The sequence below is a fragment of the Musa acuminata genome, chromosome BXJ2-5 (genome assembly GCF_036884655.1).
Source record: "Musa acuminata AAA Group cultivar baxijiao chromosome BXJ2-5, Cavendish_Baxijiao_AAA, whole genome shotgun sequence".
NCBI classification, from domain to species: domain Eukaryota; kingdom Viridiplantae; phylum Streptophyta; class Magnoliopsida; order Zingiberales; family Musaceae; genus Musa; species Musa acuminata.
Genome location: NC_088342.1, coordinates 46549513 through 46565091, shown reverse-complemented (window position 1 = coordinate 46565091; position 15579 = coordinate 46549513). Strand labels below are relative to the sequence as shown.

Genomic DNA, 15579 nt, shown 5'->3' with positions numbered 1-15579 from the left:
CAAGTAACCTTTGCCTTCTCAACTCTTAAGAGAATGGGCGAAACCGAGTACCCCAATTCTCTTATCTATCCAGCAGAGGAGCTCTGCATATGTTCAAAGACCCTTCAAAGATAATGAAAGACAATAGTTGTCAAATCCTCACCAACGATGATCAGTGTTACTGAGAGTTCATATCTATCCCTAGAGAGTTGAATGGCAAGTCTAAAATGGTCGAGTATCATATTGTCTGTGTGATAGTTCAGTAGGAAATGGGACAACAGGAAAGGGTGAGAATTACTCACAGAGTAGCTAGTCATCAGGGAATGATGCTCCTATTCAAGAAAAGATATCCATGAGTGATGTTTCCATGACAAAGCTTGGCATTGGTATAGAGAAATGCCGGTCACACCACTGAGATTCTGATTGCAGCAAAACCACCATCGCATGCGAGGTTCACCTGATGGTGCTGCAGCAACGAGCTGTTTCGCTTCGACGGCTGCAACCAAAAAGTGGGAGTGAGGCCTTATTAGTCAGCCAGGCAATTCGTCGAACGGTTGGCGAGCGAGTTCAAATATGGGCTTACCCAACTCAGTCACGCTGTAACTCGAGCCAAGCCCGAGCTTCTATGCAACTAAATTGAACCGGTCTACAAAACGAACCGGCATGATTGGCTCGATTGTTCAGTGGTTTCGAAAATTTCAATGAACCCGTTTGTGTCACGTGCGACGGCACGTGATGAAACTAGGGCTAGCGGACTATATATCAGCTTGAAACCCCTCCGGTCGATGTCGACGCCGCTCTGCTTCGGTCTCATCTTTCGTCTCAGGTACGCTCCAAACGCCTAGAACTACGCTTCAGTTCCCCTTGATTTCGGGCCAAAATGTCGAACTTGGTTTAAGATCTGCAGGTGCCTTGCGATTTTGATGTTATCCCTCGAGGATCGTCGTTCCGACTTGTTTTGGAATTTATATTTTTTTATCCTTTTTTACGCGTGCTATCAGAAGGTTTGACTTGTAGAAGGCACAGATAGGTTGGAATTCTTTGCATCGATATGTACGTTGATGCGTTTTTGCCTTGTACTTCAGGAGATTTAGCCGGCAAGAGAATCCACTGACAAAATGCAGAACGAAGCAGGTGACATGACGGATCTCTACATCCCGAGGAAATGGTAAACAAATCATATGTCGTTGTGGGATTATATCATCTCTTCTACTGTTCTTCGATAGAGCACGATTTAGTATCATTGGATGCTCAACCTTGGTATTATTCCTGTAGTTCTGCTACGAATAGGCTGATTACTGCCAAGGACCATGCGTCAGTCCAGATCAATATCGGGCATTTGGATGAGAGTGGTGTGTACACCGGCCAGTTCACCACTTTTGCACTTTCTGGCTTCATCCGAGCACAGGTCTGTTCTCACTTTCTTACTTTCTTTGGAATTACTAGTGTAATCGTTCATGCTACTAGAAATATTTGTACTTCATGTTGTGGTCAATGTGCTACTATTTTGCTAAGAAAATATAAGTTTATTTTCACTTCGTTGTAGTTCTTTCAATGTTAATGCTTGCTGAAGGTTTATTTGATAATGTGCACATTGTCATGATGCCTAATATTATGATGGCTTGTGTTTTTGAAGCATCTTACTTCTGACTTGATGAAAGGATTTTCACCTGGTTTTGTAATTCAATCTTTTTTATAGTTGTATAATGAAGTTCGAGAAACCAAGACTGGTTTCAGGATTAGTACTAGCATCTCTAGTCTTTGGGATATTTCAAATATTTTGTTGGATTCATGTTTTGATTATAGAACAAGGAAAAATCATACAGTCACACATAAACAAGAATGTGTAGAAAATTGTAAGAATTTCGTGAAGTGATATATAAAACAAAATCAAGAAAGATACGAAGGACAGGGGATAACATGAAAATGCACTCCACAATGATGGGCATATTATTGTGCTCATTTGGATTTTTATTAATGTTTTTTGGGTTTGAATGTTGTTCTATGTTTTCCAGCAAGCTTGTAGTATACCTAAAAAACAAGGGATGTTGGTGCATAATTGTTATATTATATCTTTGTCAGAACTGGTCTAATTCTAATACATACTCTGGAAAATCATTGAAAAGAATCTCCTTTTTTCCCTTTATGTAGCTTCTTACCCCTTTATATCTTCCTCATTAACTGAGCTCTTGTGTGCATGTGATCATTTTCAACTGTTAATTGAACTTAGCAAGTGATGTGAATATATAATATCTAAAGGCAAAATATCTGGATTTGGTGTAAAAACAAACCATCTCATTATGATAATAGAACTGTTTGAAATGCTATGTTGCACTTTTGATTGCAAATATTTGATCCTGAGGTTTGTCCTAATTGCCAATTTCTGGTATTCAGTGTCATTTATTTGTTAAAAAGAAATGTCATTTTTTATGTTGCATTACTTAGTAGCCACTTGATTATGTGAAAATCGAGTATTTCATTTGCACAATGGGATCCTTTTGAGATCAATATCTATCCTGAAGGATCAGCTTAGCTATGCTGATGTAGGTCTCAAGTAACATGCAGGTTATGAAAAACAAATTAGTGCCAATCTACATGACACAAAAGACTAAACCCTAAACACATTGCACCTCAGATTTTTTTGTACTTTGAGAGCCTATTCCGTTCTCATCTGTGTTATGAGGGCAAGAAAGAATAGGCAATACTGATTCCCATATACCTGATGCCCTATACACTTCCAAATTATCTGCATGCTTGAGTTACCAAATAGTTAGGATGCTTTAGGGTTGATGCAAAGATATCACGTATAAATAGTTTAACAGCACTTGTCCTGATATATACAATAGTAGAAGACTACAAGTAAAAGTATAGTCAAAGGGAACTTTGGAAGCAAATGCTGGTTTGAGGCTTTTTAGCTTCAATCAAGTAAATTTTATGGTTTGTGCTTGTAACTTGACCGTAACAAGGCTTGTATCATTCATTTATCCTTCTTTGCCCTACCCATGGTTGCATATAAAAATTGTCTGTCATTCTATTATTCTCTGCTTTTTTTTTTAATCTTTGACATCTTGAGTTGGTGCAGTTCTTCTTGCTTTCGTGGGTCATTATACCCATGTTGCTTTCTTATAATTTTCTTTATTAGGCCTCGTCAAATTGTTGCACTTCATGTTAATACTGCATCCAAATTTGTAACTACATGACCATGATAGCTGAGATTCACATGATTGTTGTTATTTGTGTTTTATGTCACAACGTGGGCTTGATAAGCTAACTGGTGCATCAACTTCGTTTGATCTAAATCACTGGTCAAATACTTAGACTGAAGTTGATAGTAATACACTTATCAGACTTTAATGAGGCACTCTTTGTCTTATCCACTTTCGATATGGGATTAATCAGGGTGTTATAATTTCTCCTATTCAAGAGCATGATGTCCTTGTTAAAGCTTCCTTGTTATAAAGCTTAGTATAGCTCAGATTAAATTCTAACATGGTGTATGTGAGGTATAGCTTAGTGGTGGCTCCACGTCATGACGAGTCTTTTGATTCCATCCAGGATAGTTTTTTTTCTACTCGAGACTCCTCATCATGCCAAAATATTATGTTGGTTCTAATATTAAATGTCACTACCTAGGCCTAATAGGTTAATTGATCCATTAATTTCGTTTGATCTAAATCACTTGTTCAAATAGTAGTATACTTATTAGATCTTTTATGAGTTAATCTTAGTTTTGTTTATTTTTGATGTTGTGGAACAAATTTGTTCACGGGATCAATAATTCTTGTATGAGTACAGTATCTTTCAGAAATAACTCATCTGTGTGCAGTCTTCATTATTTCAGTCGATTTGTCGATAGCTCGTGCTTATGAACAGTCAACGCCTCTACTTGTGTGCTTATTTTGTGGCACCGCCTGTGCAGGGTGATGCTGATGGTGCTTTGGATCGGCTCTGGCAGAAGAAGAAAGTTGAAGTCAAGCAACAATAGAAATTGATTGTTGAAGCCATGATCAATTGGAATTCCTGGTTTAAGGAATTAATATATTTTATGTCAAGTTAATGACTGCTACTAAGCCACTTCGCTTTTATGTGGACCCTTTTGTGCTCTATGATTTGGTGCAGTTTGGGCATTTTAAACCCATTTGATCTGTTTGGATTACTGTGACAGTCTGCTTTATTTCTCTGTGATATTAAGCAATGACGCTTCTTTCTAAGCTGCAGCTGTGTTCTCTGATGCATCAACTTACACCATTTTGGGGATTGGATTTTAGTCGTTGGCGAAAGCAAACCCGAACCGTTTTTCCCGGCATCCGAATCCGCTTCTCTTTTACCTTTTTTTTCAGTATTCTTGCTAGCAACAAAATTATGAAGATTGATGTTCTTCCAATTGCATTAAATTATTTTTCAAATAAAAATTATCGAATCAAATATGATCATAGCAGTGTGAACTCGATTCTTTTCTGACGCCATAAAGCATTGTTTCTTCGAACCTAAAATCCATATTCTTAAGAACAAATAAAACCATTAAACGATATATATTTGGGGATTGCTATGGTTTGCGACTTAAGACGCGGCTTCAATCATGATTGGTTGGTTCGGCATCCACACCAGTAGAATAATGTTTAGTTGCGTTGCTAGTTGTACCGTAAGTCGGGGATGGTCGCAGGCGGTCGTATCTTACACTAACGAAACAAGAACGGACTTCACGGGTATGACACGCATGACATCCAAATCATCTACGGCCCAACGGACGATTGCTGGGTTCGGTCTTTTAACAGGATCCGATCGGACCGTAAAGAACCCAATCGGAGGGTATTACGGTCATTGAACAACCATCTCTTCTTAAGAAGCGATAGGGTTTGTTTGTCTGCGGCGGTTCCTTGAGAGGCGGCGGAGAGGAGGCCGAGTTCCGGGAAAATGGTTCGTCCTATTCCGAGTTTGATATCTCCACGTTTAGTCTTGCTCTGTTCTCATCGTTTTCGTTACTCGATCTGCGTGCTGTTGTCTGAGTACTTGTTTGACATTATATTCTTCGTTGTTGTTTGGGTACTTTTACACGTTAAATCAAATCCTTTTCTGGGAAAAGATCCGATCTTTGATGATGGGGATGTCGATCACACTGAGTTTAGATGTCCTTGTGTCCGGACTCTCAATGGGATGGATATATGGATGATTTAGGAAATGTATTTGCGTGAGATACTTCTGTACTCTCCTTTCTTTTAAATGATTCATTTATGGTGCATCATCTTTGTTTATGTTTCTTGGGAGATTAGTTTCTATGTTGTTTTCTTGACCTGGAACCCTCGAACCATTCTGTTAGCGTTCTGATGTCTTGAAACTTGGTGAATAGCTGAATCCTGGGTGGTGTTTGAGTTTTTCTTCTTCCATTATTTGGTTAGATCTGACAGATTGAATCTTGTTTTGATGGCTGGAAGCTTGTAAGGTGCTATATCTAAATAGAAGGGATGTGGAGTTGTGCTTTGTCTTTGTATTATCAAGATGTTGTGTTGTAATTGTGGTCGCTCCGTGAGACCAAGTGTTTTTAGGCATATAATTGTCAAGAATTATTGGAGATCGTGATGCACAATCTGTTCTGGATTAGCCCAGGCATATATGAGGTTTCGCTCATGTTGTTTGCTTGACATCTTGTTTTCTTTGATGCACTTCAGGCGAGGGGATTGAAGAAACATCTGAAGAGGCTTAATGCCCCGAAGCACTGGATGCTGGACAAGCTCGGCGGAGCTTTCGTAAGTTGAAATCTTCCTTCAGTGACTCTTTTCGCACCTTGTTTCGCTTGTATGCCTGCATTACTAACTAAATTTGGTCACATACTAGGCTCCAAAGCCATCATCTGGCCCTCATAAAGCTAGAGAATGCTTGCCCTTGATTCTTATTCTAAGAAACAAATTGAAGTATGCTCTCACATACCGCGAAGTCATTGCTATTCTTATGCAACGCCATGTAATGGTGGATGGAAAAGTCAGGACCGACAAGACGTACCCTGCTGGTTTCATGGGTATGCAATTAAAATCTTCTTCTGATGGAACATGCTTAACTATTCTTTTTTGGTCGCAGTTGTATTCTATATCACAATTGTTAAAATGGCTAGAGCATTTTGGTTATATGTAGCTACCTCTCATTTATGATGTACATCTTTCATTATATATATTTTGTAGAGTAAATTTGATTTTTTATATGGTCTGCTATCTGCAGATGTTGTTTCAATTCCTAAGACAAATGAGAACTTTCGTCTTCTTTATGACACCAAGGGACGCTTCCGTCTCCATTCAGTAAGAGATGAAGAGGCAAAGGTATGTAGACATTGTGCTTTACATCTTTACAAATATCGGTGAACTTTTTTATCATAAAAAAAATGTGAATTTGTAGCTCTCCTTTGGTGTCTGCTGGAGAAGAAAGCTGCATGTCTAGGATCAATCATGACTTTTATTGTGCTTATTAATTTTTTTCACACGTCTCCTAACATATTTAGTGAAGATTGTGGATGTCTGTGTTCGCATATGCTATTATATGTGATTTTATTGATCAAATTGCTATCGCCATTAGAATCATAGTTTTATAGAGACTCATATGTGGATGTCAATGAATATTGGATCTTCAAATGTTTCAACTGTGTGATTTCCTTTTTGGCCTATTAGTTCAAGCTGTGCAAGGTTCGCTCTGTCCGGTTTGGCCAGAAGGGCATCCCCTACCTGAACACATATGATGGTCGAACCATTCGCTACCCGGACCCTCTTATCAAGGCCAATGACACCATCAAGCTCGACTTGGAGGCCAACAAGATCGTAGACTTCATCAAGTTTGATGTCGGAAACGTTGTGATGGTGACCGGCGGGAGGAACACTGGCCGAGTTGGTGTTATCAAGAACAGGGAGAAGCACAAGGGCAGCTTCGAGACCATCCATGTCCAAGATGCCACCGGCCACGAGTTTGCAACTCGCATGGGCAATGTCTTCACCATCGGCAAGGGGACGAAGCCATGGGTGTCTCTTCCCAAGGGCAAGGGTATCAAGCTCAGCATCATCGAGGAGGCAAGAAAGCGCTTGGCTGCCGCTGGCGCAACTGCCACTGCTTAGTTGTGCGCTTTTCCACCATCTGAGTTATGCTAAGAGGGCTTTTTATTTGCTGTGTAATTGGATGATGCATTCTGGATTTCAAACGTTGTCTTTAGTCAATTTGCATGTTGGTTTTCTTTGGAGATTTGTAGAAGATGATAGACATTGTAGTACTTCAACCCATTCAAGTAATATGTATGTATATGGCATTATAAGCCGTGAACTATAGTGTCGGGGTGCTAAAAAGTTTTCGACAGCGGGTGCTTCCGGCGGAGGTGCTGCCCGTGCTGCTGTCGAGCACCTTCTGTGCCTGGAGATGTTCGTGTTCCATGGAGGTTGTCTGCTGGAGTGGCTGAAGAAGAACCGAGCCGTCACTGCCGGCTCTACCGAAATAAAATTTAGAAGACGGCCTCTGAAATCATAGATAGCAATGTAGAAATGTAAATGTAGATGTCTAGATAGCAATGTAGAAATGTAAATGTAGATGTCCGGAAACATAGTGATCATCTTTTTCGGATTGGCTTTTGTCGATAGATCCATAGCAGGATCCACGCTACCTGATCGAGTCTATTACCTATGTTGGTTTGACTGTTCCCACAATACTGAGTGTTGATCTATTTACTGCTTAAATGGGAATTTGAAGAAGATTGACTTGATCATTTTAGATTATAAATCTTGATGAAATTAAAGTTTCTCTTTTGTCATTTAGATTATCAGGGTTTAATGAATACATTTGTTTTACACTACACCGAGATCATTTCTCTCACTGCAACACTACTCAAGCACAAGAATCTGCAACATAAACAACATGACATCATCACGGCCATGCAACTTTCATTCCAGAATTCTGTCATCAAGGCGAAAATTCACTACTTTGTTGATTAAAAGATGATACAACAAAATTAAATACAGCAGCAGAACCTTACAAATCGTGAGTCACATTCGTGTTAAAAAATTATCTCAACTCTTCCAAGACTTTGAATGGTTGCCAACCTCACTTTTCAGTCCTTAGCTCTCCCCAAGAGTGAAGCGAACAAACCTCCTAACTTTGATGTTCTCTCCGAGGGCAGCAACTGTCTGCTTCACCAGATCCTTCACCTTAATGCTATCATCTTTGATGAAGGGTTGCTCCAGAAGAGCAAGCTCTCCTAGCCTCTTTGTGATCCTTCCTTCAACAATCTTCTCCTTTATTTGATCGGGTTTCGACTTGAGATCCTCTCTCTGCATTTCTATATCTTTTTCCTTTGTGACAATACTCTCTGGGATGTCCTCGATGGAGACGAACTCAACCTGTGGGCAGGCCACTACCTGCATAGCAAGGTCATCAACCAATTCCTTGAACTTTTCGCTCCGCCCCACAAAATCAGTTTCACAGTTGACTTCGATGAGTGTGCCGATGCGGGAGTCATGGATGTAGGATGAAATCCGACCTTCGGCAGCTAGTCGGGAGGATTTTTTGTCAGCAGATGATAGGCCCTTCTTGCGGAGGTACTCCTGAGCCTTCTCAAGGTCACCACCACTTTCTGCAAGAGCTTTTTTGCAGTCCATCATGCCAGCACCTGTTTCCTCCCTAAGTTGCTTCACCAATGCAGCTGATATTGCAACTGTTTTAGGCCTGCAACAGTTCATACTTATGGTCAACATCTTCTGAATTTAAGATCTAATGAAAGTGGGTTCACAATCTTATACATATGCCCATAGTTCATACTGATGTTCAAAGCGGTTCGTACAGCATAATGTACAATTGCACAAGAGTACATGAATATGCATTTTGGAAAACGATAACCAAAGAGACAAAAATTAGCATCAAATGGCTTTTTTATTTGCTTTTCTTTCTTCTTTTTTGGGGAAAGATGACGACCACTAGCATAATGAAATCATGCAGTAACATTAAAACTAACGCAGCAGTTAAGAAATGAGGATTAAACAGCTTCACGAGGCACAAGACGGTTCAGATTCTCCATTTTCAGAATTTGTCTTCCTAGTCAGCTAGTAAATAAAGCCAAGTCTTGTATCTTGAACATAACAACATTAATTGTGATTAAAATCATAACAAGCTTTAGCTACAACAGGATGAACTATGTAAGGAGTAAAAGGCTTACTTCTCAATAGCTTCCTTGGTTTCAGCAGGTTGATCCTTTGGGACTGCAGGTGAAGATTTAGCTGCAGTTTGTGCAGCTACCTCAGCAGCAAAGTCCTGGCTTTTCTTCTCTAAGCCTTCTCCAAGATTGTATCGGACAAACCTTTTGACTTTGATATTTTCTCCAAGAGTCGCAATGGTCTGCTTTACTAAATCCTTAACTACCATTTTATCATTCTTTATGTATGGTTGCTCAAGCAATGCAAATTCTTCAAGTCGCTTTTTAATTCGCCCATCAACAATTTTTGATCTTATGTTCTCAGGTTTAGTCAAAAGGTCTTCCTTCTGCATTTCAATTTCCCTCTCCTTCTTCACAATTTCTTCTGGAACATCTTCAGTGACCAGATAACGAACCTGAGGACATGCTGCTACTTGCATGGAGAGGTCATCGACCAAATCCTTAAAGATGTCACCTCGAGAGACAAAATCAGTTTCACAATTCACCTCCATGAGCACTCCTATTCTGCTGTCATGGATATAAGATCCGATCCTACCCTCAGCAGTTGCCCTACTGGCTTTTTTATCTGCACTTGCTAAACCTTTTTTTCTGAGGAACTCCTGGGCCTTAACAATGTCACCTTCAGTTTCTGCAAGAGCCTTCTTGCAGTCCATCATACCTGCACCTGTTTCTTCACGTAATTGCTTTACTAGTGCTGGTGAAATGGTAGCTGCATTTTGTACATCAATTACAGGTCAAAAAACATGTTGCAGCAACCTTATAGCTGATAATGAATGCTGGAGAAATATAACAACTATCTGGTGGCAGCAGAGGTATGATTACTATTCACTTTGGAAACAACATATTTTCAAGATCTCTTGGTATGCAATTAATACTGTGAGATGCCAATCAGATTTTAGGTGTTGAAAGAAGCTCTATTAAACGGATAAGTTTTACAGAATTTCCCTATTTAGAATAATAAATATAATATTAAAAGAGAATTTTAGACTATAGTATATGGATAGCAGTAACACAAATGGTAAAGACACTTAAAATGCAAAAAGCAAAAAAAGAAACCACGTTCCACAAATGCTATATAATAAGAAATTGCATTGTTAAAATTCAGAAGTATTACTGATTGGAGATAACGATGAAAGAAAACTGACCACAAAGTTATCAAAATATAAATATCAAATGACTTGAAATTGGCAGACTAAGACTAAACAAGATTTTAGTTAGAAACTCCGCAAAATGTTAAAATTGCTTTTGAACTACTAGCAATATTGTCCTCAAAAGGAATCAATGGTGGGAAAGGAGACATGTAGCTAACATTAATATTCCTGTTCTTATATAATAATTGATCAATCACACAGGCAACATGGGGAACGAGATGTTGAAGGATGCTAGTGAACAAGACATAAATCTTTTCAGATGTTAATGGACATCGGAGCCCAAATTTCTTTGTTCACATCAGACTTAAAACAAAACTTGACCACCTACAATCTCCTGGTGTTTTATATGTTCTCCAATTTCTTAGTGAAGGAATGTTATTTTGATGTTGATCCAAAAACCCCGGTTATCATGCAAAAAATACTGAAGCTGATCCAAGCACGCATATAAGAACAATGAAGAGTCTAGCATTCAACAGTGATGTCAAATTTAATACGAATCTTCACTCTGGTCAGCTAATTGTCCAACATGATTCTCTCCTTGCACGAAAAGGAAAATAAGTGTGCATTATCCAAGAAACTTTTACTGGAAAAGGAATTTTATCTGAAGATGTACCCAAATGAGGAAACTTTCAAACCTTTGATGGAGCTTCCTATGTCAGAAGGGCCAGTTTGCTCACTTAAGTTTCCACCAGCCACGGCTTTTGCATCATGTAATTTGGCAGCAACGGTCTCATTCTCAGCCAGTATAGTTGATTTTTGTGCCACATCTTCAGTAGCTACAGTGCTATCTAATTGGATACTAGAAATGACCACTGAATCCACAGCTTCCGTAGATAAGGTTTGATCATTCAGAATTCCAGCATCATTTTTTGTCTCTAATTCTCCAGGAGAATCTTCAACTTGCACAGAATCTACAAGGTCCTCTTTCTCTTCTGAGCTTGGAGTTTCCAAACTTTGTTTGTCCTGCTCAAGAGTTTCAGTTGTCACATCAGTTTCCTTCACTCCAATTACAGAAGCCTCAGCTTCTACTGAACTATTAGCTGTCAAAACTCCGTCAATTTCCTTTGAAGCTTGAATATTACTAGTTACTTCTTTACCTGCATTGGTTAAAGAAGCTTCGTCCACTGCTGGATTTAACGAATTGTTGGCAGAAGATTCACCTCCCTCTGAAACTATTTCTGAAGTTATGTTTTCTTCCTCTACAGAGTTGGAGGACTCCTCTATATTATCTTTTGCAGGGATCACAACTGGAATTGAATCTTGAGAAGACTGATTCAAGATTTTGGAGCTTTTCTCATCCTCTTGTGCAACTATATCAGCAATCTGAGACAATTCCTCAGTCGTGTTCTCCAAATTATTTGAAACGGGATCGACAGGAAGAGTTTCCTCGTGAAGCACTTCAGCAACAGATTTCTCATTGTCAGCCTCAGTAGTTGAATCAGAGGAATCAATGAGTTGCGTATCATCACTACTTGCTGAATTATCAACGACAGAAGTATTAGAACTTTCTAATATTTCATCAACTTCTCCTACTGTCTGCTCCATCGTTTCCAGAGATTTTTGTGTTCTCTCTCGTTCATCCAAGAAAGAAGCAATTTCCTTGTTCTTGCGGAAAGCCAGCTCAAATGGATTCGTTGCTACATGCAACACACCTTTATTAAGTTTCATGTTTAACCCTTCAACATCTTCTTCTTTTTTCATTGTTAAAGTTACCTGCCCTCTGTTAATGCGCAATACCCGTACATTAACCTCTTGGCCGACCTGCAGTGACGAACTCCCTAAAATGCCACCAAACCCTTCAGATTCTTCAGCCACAGGAAGAAATCCTTCTTCTCCATCAGGAAGTGACACAAAAGCCCCTGATCTTGTGAGGTTCTTCACAGTCCCATCCAAAATTTGCCCCTTAACAAACTTTGAGCTCTTTTGTTTCTCCTCTCTTTTCTGATTTGACCTTGAAGTATTTTTCCTGACAGGTCTTGGCTTTTCACTACTTTCATATGTAGATTCTTTTTTCTGTTGGATTTTAGCTGTGTCATCCGTATCACGCATTGTTAGAGAGATTCGTCTAGTCTCCTTATTGGCCTCCACAATTCTCACTTTCACCTCTTGTCCAATAGAAACAACAGCCGCAACATCCTTGACATAACTATCACTCATCCTGGAAACATGTACCAGACCATCCGTGTAGGCTCCAAAGTCCACAAAACAACCAAACGGCTGAATTGATCTTACTTTTCCTATAAATGAAGCACCTGTAACTATTTCCTCATCCTTCACAGGAGGCATCTCACTCTTCCTCACAGGTCTAGTGCGTTTGGTTTTACTAGAAGAAGTGGTAGTTGGATTTGGTGGACCAGGTTCACTTGATTCATCAGAACTAGATGGTGCTTCTGAGCTTCCATCAGCAACATTCCCTGAAACAGTAGGATTTGGTTCTTCTACAGTTAAATCAGTACCAACATCTGCTACCGTTCGAATTCCTTGGCAAAAGCGACTGGTGTGTAGCTGAATCAGTCTCAATGATGAATGTGGTAACAGAAACCTTTGAGATGATTTAAGCCTGGTGTCCTTTTCAGAAGTATCACATCTTGTTAAGTGTATCTCCTTCCTTGGGCCGAAAACAATTCGAGGAACCAGAGTGATATTGCCTATGGTACAATGAATTACAGGAGTCATCTTGAATGAAACCTTCTGCTTCAGGAAGTATTATCTGAAATAAAAGTTTTGGCTCCAAATTCTCTTTCGACCTGCACAAAGCATAGATTGCAGAAATTATGTTAACTGGGTCAATTCTTAAAAAAACAATAACAACAACAACACTTTGGCGACAAATTGGATGTAGAAATCATGCTGGCATCTATTTGATACCTGCTGAAAAGAACAATTTGATCTTTTTGTTATATTACATAAGAAATGCAGAAACTTGAGCTAAATAAGGAAATAACACATAATTCCATTGAGACCAACTAGATTCTGTGACTCCTAAGAGGATAATAAAACAACCATGAGACTAGCCATGCGAACAAGAATCTCCACTAGCAGAAGTAATCAGCAAGATGTCACAAATTCTCGGATCCATGCTATAAATGCTAAGACTTTTTTAAGAAATTAAATATCCAACAAAAGCAATAACAAAAAACACTTATCCACTATCTGGTTACAGATTATGAATATTCTGTGGCATATCAAGTGCTCACTAAAACATAAAGAAACTAGTGATGCTAAGCTCTTGTACCTTTTAATACACACACATTTATCTTATCTAGACACATATAAAATTACATCTCTTTCCACTTTATCCTTAGATTTCTGGCACTTTCTCATGCCATCTCAATTCTCCTCCACTTGTCAATCAATCTTCTCAGGCAGTCAATCGTCTGTACCTCTCATATCTGATTTTTAATCTAGCACTAGATTTAACAATCATTAAGCTTCGCACTCATGTACACAAAATTTGTCTTATAATTTAGATACTTACTATCCCATGGATCCGGTAATCTATAACAAAGAAACTGAAGATTGCAAATAAATATTCCCAAATTCTTTGAAAGAAAAGTTGCAGGTATTAACTTGTTGAATGATCAAAAACTCATGTCTAAGATAAAGTAATTCTCTAAGAATCACATGTTGATGGAGATCCCATTGTCAAAATGGTTCTGAATTTTAGAGTTGTGATTTCTACATGATACAATTTCTTGATATAAATGAATAAATCTGTCTTATCTAGAAGCTTAAATTTTTAGATGCACTGGCAAGGATCAAAATATTAACAGGTGTCAGGGTAGGTTTTTAGATGCATATTACGAGTATGGATGAACAATTTCTTTTCACAATAACTATAAAGGTAAAGTCCCTACATGTGTAGTGAAATATAATTCCCCTAATTTAGCCTCATCTCGAAAGTAGAAAAAAGGCTTAAGTTGATTTACAAAGACTTAGTGGTTGTACTATTATTAATCTGAACTTGAGCATCTTGGTTCAATGGCTCAGGCTTAACAAAGTTAATAGATCGATTATTCCATCGAGTCAGCCCGTGATACCTTCCATTCATACAACTTCAAATATTATTCTTCATTTACAGATCTGTCATCTATAGCTGGCAGTGTTTGTGCTTAGATTCTAGAACTGGCACTTCATAGTATACTGATGGAAGATATAGCATATGAAAATTGTCATGTATTCCATCTTTAATAGCTTACACAATAATTACACACCTCCAACCATTACGCACCTGCAAGTCTTTTAAATCCTAATCATGCATTTGACACTTTATAACAATAAAAATTAAATCTAGAAAAGGGATTTCTGATGTTGTGTCTGTGTCCAGTGTGAGAGAAGGAAAGGAGGTATTTTCTTATTTTCCAGAGACCTGTTGCCAACACTTCTTTCATATCAACTGATATTACTTCAAACACAAAGTTAGATCACTACTGTAATGGGAAGCAGCAAAGCTTCCACACTCTCGTGCTCAACAAGTAGCACCTAAAATTCCAAACACATAATTCCCACTAACACTCACAACCTTGGCACTTGTAAATCTCCAAGTAAGTATTTCGGGAAGTGAGGTCAGAGAACATGCAGAAAACAACCAACTTGTGTCATGAATCAACTAATTAGCGCCCTTCGCCTTCTCAATCTCACGTTTCACACAATTTTGATGCCAGCAAATCCAACCAGAACTAGAAAACCGTAACTTCCACAAGAGAATCTCCTTTCCAAATTCCAAATGGGGTTTCTTTCCAATTTCTGGAACGATTTCCAATCAAATCCCAGTTGAAACAAGAAATGCACAGAAAGAAGAGGACTTTAGGATAAAAAAACACAACTTGCGGCAGTACAACAGAAGTCGAACAGATAAGGATGGGATGGGAACAGTGAAGCCGGGTGATGGACGCAGGTTAAGAAACGAGCACCTTCTTTGGGGCCGACCTCTACCTCTTCTTCTGCTTCGTCTTCGTCTCTCTCCGACGAAGAGAGAGGGAGGGGGGTGGGGGGGGGGTCGTGTATGCAGCCTTATCTTTGCGGGATGAGAGTGAGGCCGCGAATGTATTGGTGAGCCATCTTCCTCACACGCAGACATGGATGAGATAAAAAGGGAAGACGCCGCGGCGATTTGAAACCAAACCAGCCCGGCCCGGCCCGGCTCGGTTCGTCTTGATTTTGTCCGGTCAAGCCCGGCCCGTTGTTCCTGAGTTTTTACATGGATCAATCCGGTCCATTACATTGGTTTATTTAAATTAAATTAGGGATATCACATATCTATCATATAAGAGTTTAAAA

The 15579-nt window shown here is 39.1% G+C and overlaps 3 protein-coding genes across 3 annotated transcripts; 2 read left to right on the top strand and 1 right to left on the bottom strand.

Moving 5' to 3' along the window:
• The first annotated feature begins 746 nt into the window (after positions 1-746).
• On the top strand, positions 747-4190 carry LOC103986287 (small ribosomal subunit protein eS21). Its single transcript, XM_009404245.3, has 4 exons — positions 747-805; positions 1065-1147; positions 1255-1387; positions 3899-4190. Exons 2-4 carry the CDS (start codon positions 1098-1100, stop codon positions 3962-3964), a joined length of 249 nt encoding a protein of 82 aa, XP_009402520.1. The 5' UTR covers positions 747-805; positions 1065-1097; the 3' UTR covers positions 3965-4190.
• Positions 4191-4816: 626 nt separating this feature from the next.
• Positions 4817-7277, top strand: LOC103986288 (small ribosomal subunit protein eS4x). The gene is made up of 5 exons (XM_009404246.3): positions 4817-4896; positions 5646-5723; positions 5812-5992; positions 6190-6287; positions 6633-7277. Exons 1-5 carry the CDS (start codon positions 4894-4896, stop codon positions 7068-7070), a joined length of 798 nt encoding a protein of 265 aa, XP_009402521.1. The 5' UTR covers positions 4817-4893; the 3' UTR covers positions 7071-7277.
• A 565-nt stretch (positions 7278-7842) lies between these two features.
• On the bottom strand, positions 7843-15358 carry LOC135580846 (polyprotein of EF-Ts, chloroplastic-like). The gene is made up of 4 exons (XM_065110036.1): positions 15213-15358; positions 10935-13046; positions 9152-9857; positions 7843-8664 (listed from the first exon to the last, which is right to left on the bottom strand). Exons 2-4 carry the CDS (start codon positions 12973-12975, stop codon positions 8058-8060), a joined length of 3354 nt encoding a protein of 1117 aa, XP_064966108.1. The 5' UTR covers positions 12976-13046; positions 15213-15358; the 3' UTR covers positions 7843-8057.
• Positions 15359-15579: the final 221 nt, after the last annotated feature.

Excerpts from the sequence above, each read along its gene's own strand:
- LOC103986288 (XM_009404246.3), top strand. Across the intron at positions 5,724-5,811 it reads ACAAGCTCGGCGGAGCTTTC|GCTCCAAAGCCATCATCTGG; the intron begins GTAAGTTGAAAT and ends GTCACATACTAG. Across the intron at positions 5,993-6,189 it reads GTACCCTGCTGGTTTCATGG|ATGTTGTTTCAATTCCTAAG; the intron begins GTATGCAATTAA and ends TGCTATCTGCAG.
- LOC135580846 (XM_065110036.1), bottom strand. The coding sequence starts at position 12,975 with ATGACTCCTGTAATTCATTGTACCATAGGCAATATCACTCTGGTTCCT. Across the intron at positions 9,858-10,934 it reads CATAGGAAGCTCCATCAAAG|CTACCATTTCACCAGCACTA; the intron begins GTTTGAAAGTTT and ends TACAAAATGCAG. Across the intron at positions 8,665-9,151 it reads ACCAAGGAAGCTATTGAGAA|GCCTAAAACAGTTGCAATAT; the intron begins GTAAGCCTTTTA and ends GAACTGTTGCAG.
- LOC103986287 (XM_009404245.3), top strand. The coding sequence starts at position 1,098 with ATGCAGAACGAAGCAGGTGACATGACGGATCTCTACATCCCGAGGAAA. Across the intron at positions 1,148-1,254 it reads CTCTACATCCCGAGGAAATG|TTCTGCTACGAATAGGCTGA; the intron begins GTAAACAAATCA and ends TTATTCCTGTAG. Across the intron at positions 1,388-3,898 it reads CTGGCTTCATCCGAGCACAG|GGTGATGCTGATGGTGCTTT; the intron begins GTCTGTTCTCAC and ends CCGCCTGTGCAG.